The sequence below is a fragment of the Achroia grisella genome, unplaced genomic scaffold (genome assembly GCF_030625045.1).
Source record: "Achroia grisella isolate CSIRO2021 unplaced genomic scaffold, CSIRO_AGI_Agris_v1 utg546, whole genome shotgun sequence".
NCBI classification, from domain to species: Eukaryota; Metazoa; Arthropoda; class Insecta; order Lepidoptera; family Pyralidae; genus Achroia; species Achroia grisella.
In genome coordinates this window covers 4,585,350-4,600,981 of record NW_026712931.1, presented here as the reverse complement: position 1 = coordinate 4,600,981, position 15,632 = coordinate 4,585,350, and the positions used below count along the sequence as shown (strand labels likewise).

General features: G+C 32.1%; 3 protein-coding genes across 8 annotated transcripts in view; 2 read left to right on the top strand and 1 right to left on the bottom strand.

Annotated features, from left to right (window-relative positions):
* The window catches only part of LOC131848323 (glycogen-binding subunit 76A), a 29,630-nt gene extending 19,735 nt beyond the window's left edge, over nucleotides 1–9,895 (top strand). For both annotated transcript variants that reach the window (XM_059198141.1, XM_059198140.1), the window contains exon 2: nucleotides 7,122–9,895. In XM_059198141.1, coding sequence (XP_059054124.1) covers nucleotides 7,122–8,735 — 1,614 coding nt within the window. In that variant the 3' untranslated portion in view covers nucleotides 8,736–9,895. The remainder of the gene's footprint in view (nucleotides 1–7,121) is intronic.
* The window catches only part of LOC131848326 (divergent protein kinase domain 1C), a 75,086-nt gene that overhangs the window by 32,377 nt on the left and 27,077 nt on the right, over nucleotides 1–15,632 (top strand). The gene's annotated exons all lie outside the window — the stretch shown is intronic.
* Nucleotides 13,606–15,632, bottom strand: part of LOC131848324 (heparan sulfate 2-O-sulfotransferase pipe) — a 68,397-nt gene continuing 66,370 nt past the window's right edge. For all 5 annotated transcript variants that reach the window (XM_059198143.1, XM_059198142.1, XM_059198146.1 and 2 more), the window contains exons 8-10: nucleotides 15,461–15,585; nucleotides 14,629–14,783; nucleotides 13,606–14,004 (exon numbers count right to left, since the gene is read on the bottom strand). In XM_059198143.1, the coding sequence (XP_059054126.1) occupies nucleotides 13,772–14,004; nucleotides 14,629–14,783; nucleotides 15,461–15,585 (513 nt within the window). In that variant the 3' untranslated portion in view covers nucleotides 13,606–13,771. The remainder of the gene's footprint in view (nucleotides 14,005–14,628; nucleotides 14,784–15,460; nucleotides 15,586–15,632) is intronic.

Here is a 15,632-nt window from a genome sequence, read left to right as displayed (position 1 = left end):
CACCACGCCACCACAAGTTTGAACTTTTTAGTGAGCATGATTGTTTCAAGTTACTCCACTATGTCATTTATAATATTTACAGCATAGGCTGTAACACTCATAGTTTTCACGTTTTACTATAAACTATTTAATTTACATTCTATGATAATAAAAGTGTAGGTAATAACTGTTAGTGCAGTTTATGTATCCAGACGATGTTTGCAACTTTAAATCATGTGGGCAGTCCACTTACTCGCCATTCCAGTTACATAAAAGAATGATAACAGCTATCTACATAACAAGGTGAATATTATCATAACACTCTTTAGTGGTAATTGACGATTGACACAGGCTGATCTACGGAATGTCCGCTGTTCGCCCTCTACATCGATCAAGTTTGTAGCTCATAGATTTTTGGATAAAATAGTCTCTTACCTTTTGTTAAATTTGTATGTACTTGTACAATGATAAAATTATGGATTAGATAGCCGAAACATATTAATGTTTCGCATGCCCGGTCACACAATAATGTATCACAGATTAGATATACATAATAGACTGAAAGTAAAAGCAAATCATTACGTTGATAAAATATTATGCTAAAGAATTCGAGGATATAGAAGGACATCCTCAGTACAGTATTGATAAAATGTTTCGGTAATTACATGATAGAAAAATATGTTAGTACAAAGAAACACTAAAAATAAAGTAAGTAAATCAAAGTAATTTCATATTTTATCATATTTCCTTAGATAGGCCTGTAAGGTGGAAAGTAAGAAGATAACATTATATAAATCTAAATCCACCACCAAATATGTATGAAAGCTATGTTTCTGTTGTGTATATATATAATTTAACTAGGCAACCTAAACACAGTTTACAAAGAATTGCTGCTTGGCGGCTGTAATAGGTGAGACTGAGGTACATACATAGACGATTTTTTTATTGTCTACCTCTGGTGAATAAGTATTTATTGCGTTCGTTTTATATAAATAAATTTCTATTTCTATCTAGATAGAGATTATAACTAAATAATTCGTCTCATAAGTACTTATTTAATTTTAATAGCTATTATAGGTAAGAACATAACAAAATCGATCATAACAGAAATGTTCTCAATATATTTATTTCAATGTGCACTAGTCAATATGGCTAATGAATTCAATACAATCAACACATTGAAAATATCTGCGCAATCTTCTATAAGTTATGCGTTATCAATTCGTAGGTCGATAACCGCAGCTTATCAAACTTCTTCATTGAGCCTTTTATGACGTGTAGGTATTCTAAATCATATGACTAATATCTGTTATCAATGTTATTTAATTCATATATAATATTATGTTACGTTTTGTATCATAATTGTCATAGTTACGATTTAAAATTTTATATAGCAATTTCACTAACTAATTTAAATATGTTTACATTTACATTACAAAATAATGTTTGTAACTTATTATTTTAGCAGATATTAAGTTATGATAGGGATAATGCGTATCGAATGTGCATATAATGTACTGTTTTATTGGGTGGCATAATAAACCCTCAATATTCTATTAATTACTTACTTTTATCTTAATTAATTTATTAATAAAAAAATAATAATAATTAAAAAATATTACCATCGATGTCATTACAAATAAAGATAACTGTGTCTTTAAAAATAATTATCTGTAAATAATAAAAGTATATTTCTAAGACCTAAGACTGTTTTTAATAATAAAATAAATAAATACATAAAAAACGTTAGTTAACTTAGCTATATACTCTTAGATACTTCATTTTGGTGATATATACAAAAGTTATTTCTGAATTTAGCATTGTATTGATATATATTCTTGTTTGTTTTGATATTCCCCCAAAACAGCATGTTGATCATGCTGTTTTGGGGGAATATCAAAAATTTTTTGGTGTATATTTGGTAGGTCTGAGAATAGGTCCAAAAGTATTTTGTATATCCATAGGTGATAAGATTCCTTCTATCTAGAGTTGATTCATATAGTAAAAAAACATTTACCAGATTAGTTAGTTTCTTTATCTTCTTAAGATGCAAGCGGTTTTAGAGCTCAGAAATCAAGGCGTATCTTATTATATCTACATTACAAGTGGGCAGTATTATTTATGAACAAATTTATTAGTGGTTAGTGGTTGTGGTTTGAAACAGTGATCGCTCTTGAGATTGAATAAATCATTGAACCAACCAATATATGTACCTACTAGTGTTTTTTAATTTAAGAGTCCTAGAGTATATAGGCACAGAAATTTGTACGTGGAGCATATTTTAAAAACATCACTAACTTGTAAAACCTAATTGTGGAAGTAGCATCCAGCAGGTATAAAAAACCAAATGATGCCTGACTGAAATTACAGTTTAGTTTGAAACTGGCTAGTGAATTGGTATTAATTTTGTTTAATTTTGGTGCCAATAAATATGCCCGAAACACAAACAATTCCATTAAATGAACTGACCAATAGTAGACGCATATGAACTTCCTTAAAATATAAACAATACAGAATAATCACAGCCGATACTTGTACGAGTTTTATTTGTCTTGTGTAAATAGTACTATATCATCTTTGCTGTAGGTACCTGAATCGAATGAAAGTCGGCCTGAAAGGGCTATTACAATTTCGCTTAAATCTCATTCATTGTAGTCTCAAGACCTTATTTTCTAAGTCAACATAGTCTACAACTGACCGTTGTCTTCAAATCGCTGTAGATATTTTCGTATCGCACACCCACGTCTTCATGACGCTTCGCTTTTGGCATCAGTGTCTAATCACAGAACACGAATAACAGCAAAGTCGCTCTAGATTCGTCACACGTGCATGCTGCACTACAGTTCTGAGAGCCAAAGCATTATAGCACGGTGGGAAATAACACATTCATTTGACATTTATTGAATGATTCAAAGCTCGTAATTTAAATTAATGACTTATGTGGTAATGCGACAGACATTCAAATCCGAATAACAACAATTCATACTTTGGATCTTATGCAATATTAGATTAATAATTATTATCTATTATTTATTATTAAATTAAAAGTTACTATAGCACATTTTTAGTTTATATTATTATGGACTGATTATGTGTGGAGAGTAGTTTTTTTATGTTAAATATTCAGTTTTAGGTGTCTCGTTCTCGTTATTCGAAGGATGACGAGGACGAGACACTGATATTTGTGGACGAATTTAAAGTTCTTAATACAGTCAATCAACTATTAATTAATGGGAAAAGAGTACAATATATCACCGCTCTTCTTCTACTAGCTATCTACATTCTCGTTTTATATACACCGAGCGGTCGGTTGTCAATGGATTTGTTTGGTAATATGCATGCATTAGAGTATAACACCGGTCTGTTACGTGGATATGTACTTATTATTCTCTATTATATATTAGGCCAGACAGTCGGATCTACTGTCATAGTCCTCACATAGGCCTATTGCTTTCATTTACTCTCATAGTTATTCTGTATTGCTCACTAGCTTGAGACCACAGTCTGTAGACTGCAGACTTCTCTCGCCAAGAATATCAATAGATAGTTCAATCTTCTAAATGCATGCACCAATGACTTCTGATGTAATAATAATTATAGAATATAAAATTTTCTCTCTGTTTACTGTTTACACGTCAATTTATTTACTGTGTATGCGGATTTACTGTGTATACGTCTTTTATATTGTTTACCACCATTGCAACGAGCATTCGCGATACACGATTGAAAGTTGTTTTGTACCAATAAGCGACTTGATCTCAATTGTTGCTCCGACCATGTCGAACAGTCATATGAAATCATTTAATTTCATATCATTGTGTCATTAATTTGTACCAATTTTCGTAAGGGTAATAAAACGTTTAAAAGTACTATTCTTAACTAAGTAGGTAGATGTTTTATCATGCTAATCAATTATGAAAGTGTTTATATAATGGTCACATTGAAACCTTAAATTAGTCTGTATTTACTGCCAAATTATATGTAACTATAATCCAATATTATTGAAGCATTTTTTAAATGGATGTGCTAACGGTATATGCTGGCAGAACAGCAGTGGCTGATGATGAGATGAATATGGTGGCGAATTCACCACGATAGTTTCCAGAACCGTCTTGGGGATTCACTTGACGAAGGTACATTGTTCTACTACCAATAGTCGCCTTTAATAATAATGGCTTCCCAACAAGTTTAGTCATTAGGTGCTTTTGTTCTACAGCGTAGGCACTGCCATGTAGATGTACCTGGCTTGTCCTATTCGGGACGAGCCGAAAATAAATGAAAAAGGTAGATGAATACCATATTTATGACATAGCGTTATGTACCTATTTATAAATTACCTTATATTTATAATTTATATGATGATTTGTACAATTGAGTTCGTTTCACTGATGTTCAAGAATGTAATTTGATAGTGATATTAATTTTATCGGCAATCCAGATTGCAGTTTTGAATTAAATGTCTATGAAATCATTTTGCGTAGCAAATCGCTACTACGATACTTTAGGTTTTAAGACTAGTTTACAGTGATTATTTTTATTTGATATTTACTGTTACTTGATATGCTAGTGATTTCGCTGATATGCATGGACTTTATATCTGTACCTTGGAGCAACACAGACAGATAGACAGCGACTCAGTGTAAGCAACAGCTGTGCCAAATGTTATAAAGATTCATGTAGTAGTTTCACGTGATGTGTTTAAAATACTGATAGACGAATATACGAGTACAATCAAATAAACATTTTACAGTTTTATTACTATCATATAGAGATATAAATAAATAATACAGTAACAAGTGATACATATATAGATCTAACGATATATTATTGAAGTCGGATCGCTACAATTTTTGTTTACATAGATATGCACAGCAGTAATAGACTTAGTCAAGAAGACATCACATAACAATTAATTTAAGATAAAATCGTCAGCGTTCTAAGTCTCAACTATTCGTATTTTAGTAACCCAGCAACTTGCTTTGTAAGCTGTGTTTCTTTTGTAAGATGCAAATAAGGCGCTGAATGGTTTTGTTTTATATATGTAAAGAAGATTTATGTTACGAGGACAAGCCAGCTAGTTAATACACAAAATACGAGTGCTTTAGAAATCCTCGGTACGCATATTCTGCTTGCCTATTTGCCTGATATTTTATGCTTCAGCCGCCAAGCCTCTTGCTTTGTCAGTTTTTCCATTGCAGTAGTGAAATTACTCATCAGATTTTAATCTTCCGGAATGGAAACCCATGAGTATCATGGGTGTCACATAATAATAGGTTCATGGTGCTGTTCATATGTATGAATAACAATATACCTAGGCAACGATTATCAACATCAGGTAGTACCTTGCTTGCTATTCTAATCTATACATATAAATAAAATTGGAGTGTCTGTTAGTAATATTGAAATAACCGTTTTTTACTACACGCACATGCATATAATATAAATGCGGTACATATGTACACCAAAATAACATTTTTTATTATTTTTGTCTGTCTATGTGTTCCGTCTAATCTCTGAAATGGCTGGATCGATTTTGACGGGATGTTTTTGGCAGGTAGCTGATGTAATAAGGAGTAACTTAGGCTACTTTTAGTTTAGAAAAATATAGTTGAATTCCACGCCGAAGTCTCGGGAACAGTTAGTTACATAATATAAAGAAATACAAATAATAGATATAGATATTTTTAATGATTTAAATAAAATATTTATAATTGTAGGCGAAAAATATGTATAATTTCTTGGAGCAACATCTACGCCAATAATTCTCTTTCCTTGGTTTTCCTTAATTTTTTCGCAAGATTACATTTTGATTTATGTAATCAAATGTAAAGTTTGACAATATACTGAATAAGATACACTTTGTAAGTGTATCTTTTTAATTTATTGTTGTGATTTAACTTGTTTATTAGGTGTTATAAGAAAAAATAGACTTCAATTGATCTTTATGTACTGAATATAACACTGAAAGAAGGGTCAAGGCTGCTCGCTCTATATTCTCAATGGTGTCATTGCCTCCAAATTGGGTCACGTACTGCCCTTGGCGACGAAACTCGTACAGGAAGGAATAGACATATTAGACATCTCTCACAATATATAACCTTGTGATATGCGGAAAGCACCTTGAAATATTAAATTTACTTAAATAAAAACAGATAAAGTAAAAAACATTTATTTATTCTGATCTGAAATTTACGATTTTAACTTTACACAGTTGGACGTGGGATATGCCACGGTCCGTGCCAACTTTTGCCGATGACGTTATAGGATGGTTTCTGAGACATAAAAATATTTAAACGCCGACAGGAAACGGATATAGTTTTACGTTAGGACTGTTTTACAGCGCCGAATTACGGTTTGTTATTATTCTCTACGGGTTACATCAGACATTCTAATATATAATATTATGTTATCTATGTAATTACTATCTAAAGAAACACATTATTCATATAAATATATTTTTGTATTATATGTTTGGTACATCTTTAAATTACTGATTATTTTGTATTGTTTGTAGTTTTGGTAAAAATAAACTTATAATAATAGTATTAACGCAGGACAATTTAAACATCGCGATGTAGTATATTTGTATTATGCAAGGAATCGAACCCTTAACCATCGGTATTGTGGTAAATCGCTAGACTACCGAGGCCGACAGTCTGTTCTAATAATAATTTATTATTTAGATTTAATAATGGTTTCATTCCCGTTGTCTTTTTTGCACTATATCATATTTGTACAGTACTATAGAATAGTGCTCATAGCAAAACCATGACGTTTGTTATCTTATCAAGTTCATTCACTCTTGACATTCAACTTTCATGTCATGATAATCACGCAGGAATAATTGTGATATTGTTATATTATTATACTAGTAGATATCTAATGTGTTTAGAGATTTGTAATAAGTATTTGTATAGATATTTTTAAAATAACGGAAATAAGTCTATGTAGTACCGTAAATGACATGGAAGTGGGTTTATTTCAAATTTATTACTTATTTGTTTATATGGACTTTATAAATCGTATATTTAGTATATACACATAGAATTTAAAAGTACTTGTGAGTAAAATGTGTATAATGTCATCCCTCACAACTAAGTACCTACCTACACTAAGTTTAAAAGCAATTTTTTTCTTTTCAGACGCAGATGAGTAATGATCACTCTGTGTCACAGTGTGGATTGACATCTTTGCTGCCGATGTCGTGTCGCGGTCGCGCCGTTGCCTTTGCGCGCGATCTACATTCACGGCTTCGCAACCTAGGTGGTGGACATGATGAGCACTGCGAGAATAACTGGCTCTCTGGTGATAACACAGCACATCGGCCCACCACTTCTACCCAACGTGATCACGATACCTTTTATGATTTTGAACTCGAGTGCGAGAGTCCTTCCAGTCCAGTCGACGAATATGATCCTCCTTTTCCTGAACAGTCATCAGTCAGATCTACTAATGACGAGGAACAACCATTTTATGATGTGGACTCAGAAACTAATATTAAAGAACAGATGAAACTCGTGTTACACCATCCCGATAAAATTCAAAATGGGTTCAAATTCTCCACCGTATTTTTTACAGAATCTCCAGTTAAACTGCAACAGTCGCCACGTGAGAATGGTCATGCAGATAAACGTCTTTTCTCTCCTATCACATTTGAAGATTGTGGGCAACATAATAGTTTTGATAAAATAAATTACGTAGGAAAGGCTTCTCCAACAGTAGGAATTGATCGATTAAGTTTACCAGAACAACTTAGTGTTAACTTAGATAGTGATTCAGAATTTGAATCGGCCAGAAGCGATCCATCAGATTGTATTGAGGAAGTTTTCCACATTGATAAATATTTGAACAACGACGTGATAGAAGAAGACTTATCAGTCACAGAAATCGAATATCCAAACGAAAGCGATATATTAATAGAAACGAACGAAGCTGAACTGCCGTCGAAGCCTGTAGAAATCATAACCAGTGAAGTTCCTATTGAAAAAGAAATATCACCCGCGCCTGAAATTGAACCGAGACTTTTGAGCGCGGAAATAAAAGATGAAGATAATGATGATGTAGAAGACGATAGACCACAAAGAGTTCGTCGTTGTTCTTCCTTAAAAACTGGTAAAACACCACCTGGTACACCTGGTCGTAAAAAAATCGTACGATTTGCTGATGTTCTAGGACTTGATTTAGCGGATGTTAAAACATTTATGGATGAAATTCCTGTCATTCCAAAATCAGCTTATGACGATCTCACTGGTTGTGATATGCAAAATTCTCCTCCGGTACGAAGTCCGTTACGACTTGGTACCTTAACATTGGTTCCTCTTTTCCAACTAGCTCGCGATGTCGCGGATAAACTTGAAATATTTAATGTGTGTTTAGAAAGTGCGCGAGTCTGCGATGGTGTTCATGTAACCGTATGTGGTTCGGTACGGGTACGCAACTTGGACTTTCATAAAACCGTACATATCCGTTATACAATGAACAGATGGATAACGTACACGGACTTACAGACTTCATATGTACAGGGATCCTGTGATGGATATTCGGACCGATTTCAGTTTGTTTTATATGCACCTTCTATATCATCGGGTCAAAGGTTGGAACTCGCTGTTAGATTTCAGTGCAAAGGCCAGCAATTTTGGGACAATAACAGCGGAGCTAATTATTGTTTTGATTGCCTAGCACTAGGTTTAATGCCTTTGCAAGCGTCTCCTGGGCCACTGCATCCGACGGTAGACTGGCACCCGTCGTTCTACTGACGTTGCATGGGCTGAGCCCAGAGGAGAGATATGTCAGTATCGGAACGGCGATGGCAAAAGAATGAAAGCCTCCAAATCCTGTGATTTGATGAGGGGAGCGCATGTAGCGTTGCTCACTGCTGACACCCGTTGCTAGTCACATTCCTGTGCCCATTGCGGTAGCGATCTGTTCGAACGCGAGCGCGGAGTCCTGTATTAATGAGGCTTATAAGTGGTAAAGCGTTTTTGTGATATAAAGTAGATTAGGTGTAGATAGTAACACAACGAAGTTGCATCTCGTTCTAGAGTGCCATTAAAAATAACGACATCTCGATGTAATATCTATTTTTGGAAGTTTTGGTTTTAGAATCTTGTTGAATGTCGTAGAACAACCTTGTAGGACAATAAATTTAAATGTAATGCGGTGCAGCACCTCTGACACACTGGCGATATTGGTTTCAGCGCACACCGCGCTAGAATGACTTTGGTGACTGCAAAGCGAATGGATGCCTTCATTGTTCCTTTGTATAAAGCGATATGAAAGATATATGAATGATATTAATATTTTAATACATTTTTTACAGAACCTATTAGCCTTATAAGGTCTATATCGAAATATTGTATGCTATAGCATCATTTAGTTAGCGAGATTTTATTCACATTAACGTCTTTATGAAGTGTAGATAATATCAGTAATTTATGAATATTTGTCGTGACATTCTTTGTTACATTATTGTGATGTTCTTAAACTGATGTTAAACTGTAAATTGAGTCACGATTAATATTTGTATATAGGTCAGGACCTTCAAAGCCCAAAAAATACCGTCTATTTACTGTTTTTATATTATATAACGGTATCAATGTTATGAGCCTGAAATATTTAGAATTTATATTTTTATAATTATGAAATGAAGTCATGACACACTTCCCTAAGCAGAACTGATAATGATTATTGTTAATTCGATTTTGAGATTTTTATCAACAAGACTATTAGGAATTATAAAATAAATTATTTTTACTTCTAAGCAATATATTTATTAAGTCTTTTTTATTTTATATTATGTACCTGAATTCTTTAAAAAGTGGCCATATTAATTTTACTGTATGAATGGCAGTTTTACAATTTTCCTATAATATTATTATTATTTGACATCTGTTTAATAAATAATTATCTACCTAATAATAAATTAATGTGCATAATTGAAATCCTTTTTGTTTGATTTGTTTCGGTATACCAGTAACTAACTAGGGTTCATTGATCTGTAGGTAGATATCCATTAATCTCAGCGGTTACCTATTTAGACAAATATCAACGTAATTAGTTATTCAGTAATTTTCATATCAACAGTATAAATTATAATTACGCACGGTAATATTTATAGGTACATATTCGTAATAATATTACAGATAAAAAGGTCGTCGTAACCGAGATATAAATAATACATCTTACATAATACAAATACGGTAATTTTAGCTATAAGTAACTGATAATATTATATTTGAATTATAACAAAATAAATTTGCCATACATCCATTGCAAATAGCATTATAATCCATTTAGCCTGGGTTTGGTAAATCAACTGAGAAACATGCAGAGATCGAAGTTAAAGCAGAATTAATAGTCTCCTTCATTTTACATTGTTTAAATATGGTAGTTAAGAAATAAAACCATCAAATCATTGTGTATACTAAAAATTTTATTACTAGCAGGCGAAAATATCACAATTTATCATATGATATCGAAACAAAATATCCTTATTAGGTACAATTTGGATTAAGTAGATTATGATGTTAAACTATCAAGTCAACTACTGGATCGACTGAGAATTTATCTCAAGAACTAGATATACGATTAAAATTAAACATGTCTATCTTTAAACGTACTTATTTTGTATAAGTACCTTATACAATACTTAATAGAAATATTATCCTAGTAGCAATACATGTCTAGTTACGTAAAATAAATAAAAAGCTTGGTGCTACTAACATGTTATTATTACTAACACTTACTGTAATGTTCTATACAATAATACCATATTTGTATTATAGAAAGTGCTTTACAAAGCTTATTTATAGATGATACACTGAGGAACAATCTCAGACAAGCCAGCAAATTAATGCACGATTTGTGGATTTTGACTAAGACTTTCAATAGATTAATATTGCGGAAACTTCGTTTTATTGACTACATCTTATTGCTAACAAGAGGCATATAATAGACAATAATAGTATCTACTTACTATTTTTTAAATACGTAGAGGTTGGAGCTCAACCGACAAGAGCACAGCTCTTACATTACGAATGAATGAGGGGTTGAAACGATAAGTTATGGCAGTAAAATAGGTAAGAGTACACTTTAATGCTCAGTAATTCTAACGCAGGAGAAGATGCATGAGAGTTATAAAATTGATGTTCATTGTATTGTACGCTCGTATAATAACGTTAGGACTTCCACTCCCTAATAGGTGGACCAGCAGTTTAAAAAAATTACAAATCATATACAAAAATGACAAGTGCCGGAAAACTAAGATTAAAAAAAGGCTCGGAAATGTGATTGTTGCAATTTCGTATCAGATGGGCAAAGTGCTATTGGAGATGAATAATATAATTATTCCTACCTACTATATAGGTCTAGAATATTTCGTGGATGACAAGAAAATAGTAAATAAAGAAAATAGTACTCCGCTAGTAACGCTATCCTTTCGTAATATATACCTACATAGCTATAAATATTTGTAGATTGGTATTAGACTTATTTTTTTAACCTATCAGCAAGGCAATAATTTTGCATAATTCGGAAAATACAACCAATACTTTACTACACTACGCTAAGTTATGAAGAAGAATTTTGTACAATAGTTTGACAACGAAATACCTGCGGTCTATACTAGTACCTAAAAAACTGGATATACAATTCCATATCTAAATGCCTCTATGCTTTAGTTACAGTCAACTAAGTAAAATAATAGGCTAAGAATCTAGGTAAGTAATAAAACTCGCAACATACACTCACGATTTGGCAACCAGATTGGTCGAACCTATATATTGGATCGAGATTTATTTACGCTAAATTAACCTTCTCAAGTGCCAGATTGTGCCAAATCATGTGCGTGTATGTATGCGTAAATGCTTTTACGATGTACCGATTATACGACGTCATATAAAATAAACAAGAAGTGTCCCAAAAATGAAAAAATCTGTAGTACAGAAAAATATTAACTATACATTGTCGTATATTCGATTGATAGCACCACTTCGCTTGGTATCTATACTCCTTGGTATATATCTTGGTCAGGGAATCGGCACCATAAAATATACATTTATTTTGATTTTTCAAAATAGTAATTCAATAGTTCTAAAGTCACAATAATAGTTTCTAAACAAATTGAATTTCTTTTCCGTACTGTAAAAACGTCGTCTAAAATTGTAATGAATTAAAATTTATTTAGGTACAGATAAAACTCAAATTTGCTTCGTACATGTAGTCAACGTATATTCATAATAAGATCCAGGTTTTTAATTAAAATTTCTTGCACCTTAAGTTTTTACAGCACGATGATGAATTATCACTTTATTTCAATATGTACAATTTATTATTTTTATACTATCTATATAAACAGACAAAATATTTCTTATATCTAATAACAACATACGTATACGAAAATAAAAGAATAATAATGATGAAGTTTAAAACATAAGGCGGCATTTACATATAAATATATATTCCGATGATAATGATTTAAACTTCCTATATTTTTAATTATCTATGCCTACCCTATATCTTACAAAATTAGAAATGTATTAAACATTCAGTTGTATAAAAATACCAAACTTTATAACCTTATTAAGTTTGGTATTTTTATACTTTTAGGTGTAAATGAGGTACAATGTATACCTATACTTTGTACCTCATTTGCACCTAAAAGTATATAAAAGTAAGTAAGTCATATTTACAACGTCTCAAAAAGTTGTAGGTATTTTAATTTTTATTTCGTGAATTGGCTTAGAATTCACTTACATCATAGAAGCGGCTGCATTACTAAGTATGTGCTGAGTATATAAAAACGTCTAATGTAATATAGCTTAAAGAATGGTTTTTTAATAAAGGACAGTTTCTTTGTATGTACATTGTCTTTTATGTACTATGTATATGTATTCAAATATGGGTGTTTAAATAATAAAAGAGATTGTAAAAAATACTTAATAAATAAATTGTACCTATGGTGTTGACGTTTAGATTGTGAAAATAAATTAAAAGGTTAATTTGAATTTGTTATAATAAGGTGTACATTCTTGAACTATAAAATATTTAATGCAGTTTCTATAAGTCATCTTTTCAAGATAAACCTGTAGGTACTATATAAAATAACAATTTTGCAAATATCTATACTAAGACGTTATTGTTCTGACAGAAACTATATTAACGTATATTGTAACAGTCTTATATCAATATCCCTTCGTAGCCTCTATAATTATATCTTCTTTATCTGTATGTTCAGATAAAAGGTGTTGATATGTACGTAAAATGAATTAGATTTGACTATAATTGTAGTATTATTATTTATTATTATTATTTATGTATTATTATTATTGATAGGTAATCGTGAAATATTACATTCAATATTTCACTATTACCTATCAAACTAGCACAATTTGTGTTTGAGTATGTATATATGCAACTTTTTATCCTTTTCTAAACTAACTAATAAATTACATTTAAATTATAATAATTTTATTACATAATTTTCCAACAGTAAGCATAATATAATGTCCAGCAGTGGACGTCCTCCGGGCTGCGATGATGATGATGAAGCATAATATAAAATAGTTAAATGAAATACCTTCATATAACTTGTGAAATTTCCATTTTGGATTTATTGAAGGTAGGTAATTCCGTTTACAATATTACAAAATGCTTACCATTGTCACAGACATAAATTAACTATGCCACGAGAAACATGGAGAATAATAACTTCTTACAAAACGAAGGCATATTGTCCTTTACTAACTAAATTCACAGATAGTCTACACAGATGGGTATCCCATCAAGTCCTTAGTTACGCTCTCCCCACTAATCGGTGGGCCCGCCGCCTTCTAAGACTTCTGGTGGTTGTTGGGAGGGTTATAGTGGGATCCCGTAATGCCCTTAGTTGCATATGTAACCTTTGTTTGCAAAACTCATAGAACTCAATTTCTCGGGTGAAGTTGGCTCGCACTATTTGTTTAACGGCCTCGGAGACGGGCGGTTTGAATGCATTGCGGTTGATCCGGTTGAATGTGTTTAATTCCTCTGCAATAATATAATATAGTAGGTAAATGATTTAAATATAATTATGAACTCGCATGTAACTGATACTGTTAACAGTAGAAAGAATTTGAATTAGATACATTTAAGTTATTACTAGCAATTTTTCATTAGCAACATACCTTATAAAACAGTATTTGCTGAGTATAGAATTGTAGGCGTTTGGATTACTCGCCAAGTATGGTTAAACGTAAAACTATCGTTGTTATAATCTAATATGAATACATAAATTGTTTAATTATATACACGTATATAATATATTGTTTAATTTAAAAGGAACTTTTATGTGACCGACCTCTTTTTGTACGATATATATACATTTATTGACTACGCTTGAGGATTTTACAGTATAATGTAATATAAGATTAGTAGGTACACCTGAGGTATATAAAATCATTGACTGAGATTATTGTTATGTTCTTAAAAATAAATTTTACTTAGTTTAATCGGTGATATGTGATTATGATTCACATTATGAGTAAAAGATATAATATTTATAGACGACTAGCTTTTACCTGTGACTCATCTGCTTGAGATAAAAGATAGCCTATAAAGTAAAAGATAGATATTCTTAAAAAAACACTTTACTTATCATATATAGGTGCTTACCCCAATAAAGTTTTAAAGCGCCGTCGAAGAACCTGGGTATATACGCCTGCAGCGCTTGAAGCGTAGAGTTCATGTCCTCGAGTACACCCACCACCGCATATTGCTGTTCTACCACGCGCTTAGCACGTTGTAGCGCTGCAGCGGAATTGAATGGCCTGTAAAGGAAGAAATAGAAAGAAAATCAGTATAGTCAGAATTTTATATATAATAATAACTATAATACACTTAGGACAGAGCCATTTAGTCCCAAGCTATACCGAGCTTGTGTTACATAGTAAACAACTGATAGAAATATTTATATTCCAATTTTTTGTATATATATGTATAATATGCATAGAAACCCACACCAATATAAACACATGAATACAAACATTTAGGTACACCGTACGAGGGATCGAACCCGCATCGATACAAGGCAGTATAGTGTTTATAATACGCTCAATCTGTATGACAAATCACAGAAGATAGGCTCTTCTGAGCCAACAACTTCTGAGAAAATATAAAAAATATTCAAATAAATAATGTAACAGTTCTATCTAATCAGTGATCAAGAATCTATCTGTCCAGAATCTGTATAAAATAGTTAATTTCTCGCGTCCTACTTGTCCTTTTAAATGTAGTATCTGGGAGAGGTATACCTATGTACTTGTAATGCAAATCAATATAAGACGACACCCAATTTGGAATGTGCTGGATGGACATTACTTATATGTAAGTAATATCCATCCAGCACATCCCAAATTGGATGTCGTGCTCTGGTCTACATAAAATTATGTTAAAGGAATATATTTGGAAAAGCTAATAAGAATTATAATTATACTTCTGTACATACGTGCACTGCGGCTCGTGTCCGCAGAAAAAGAGTGTTTGCCGGCGGTGATCTCCGATGCCCTCATGAGTTTCGCCCTCCAAGTAGCGACACTCGCGATCGCCGCTCAACACACATGTCTCGAAGTCCTGTCGACATTAAGGCATATAATATTTAGGACTTCATTACGTGTATT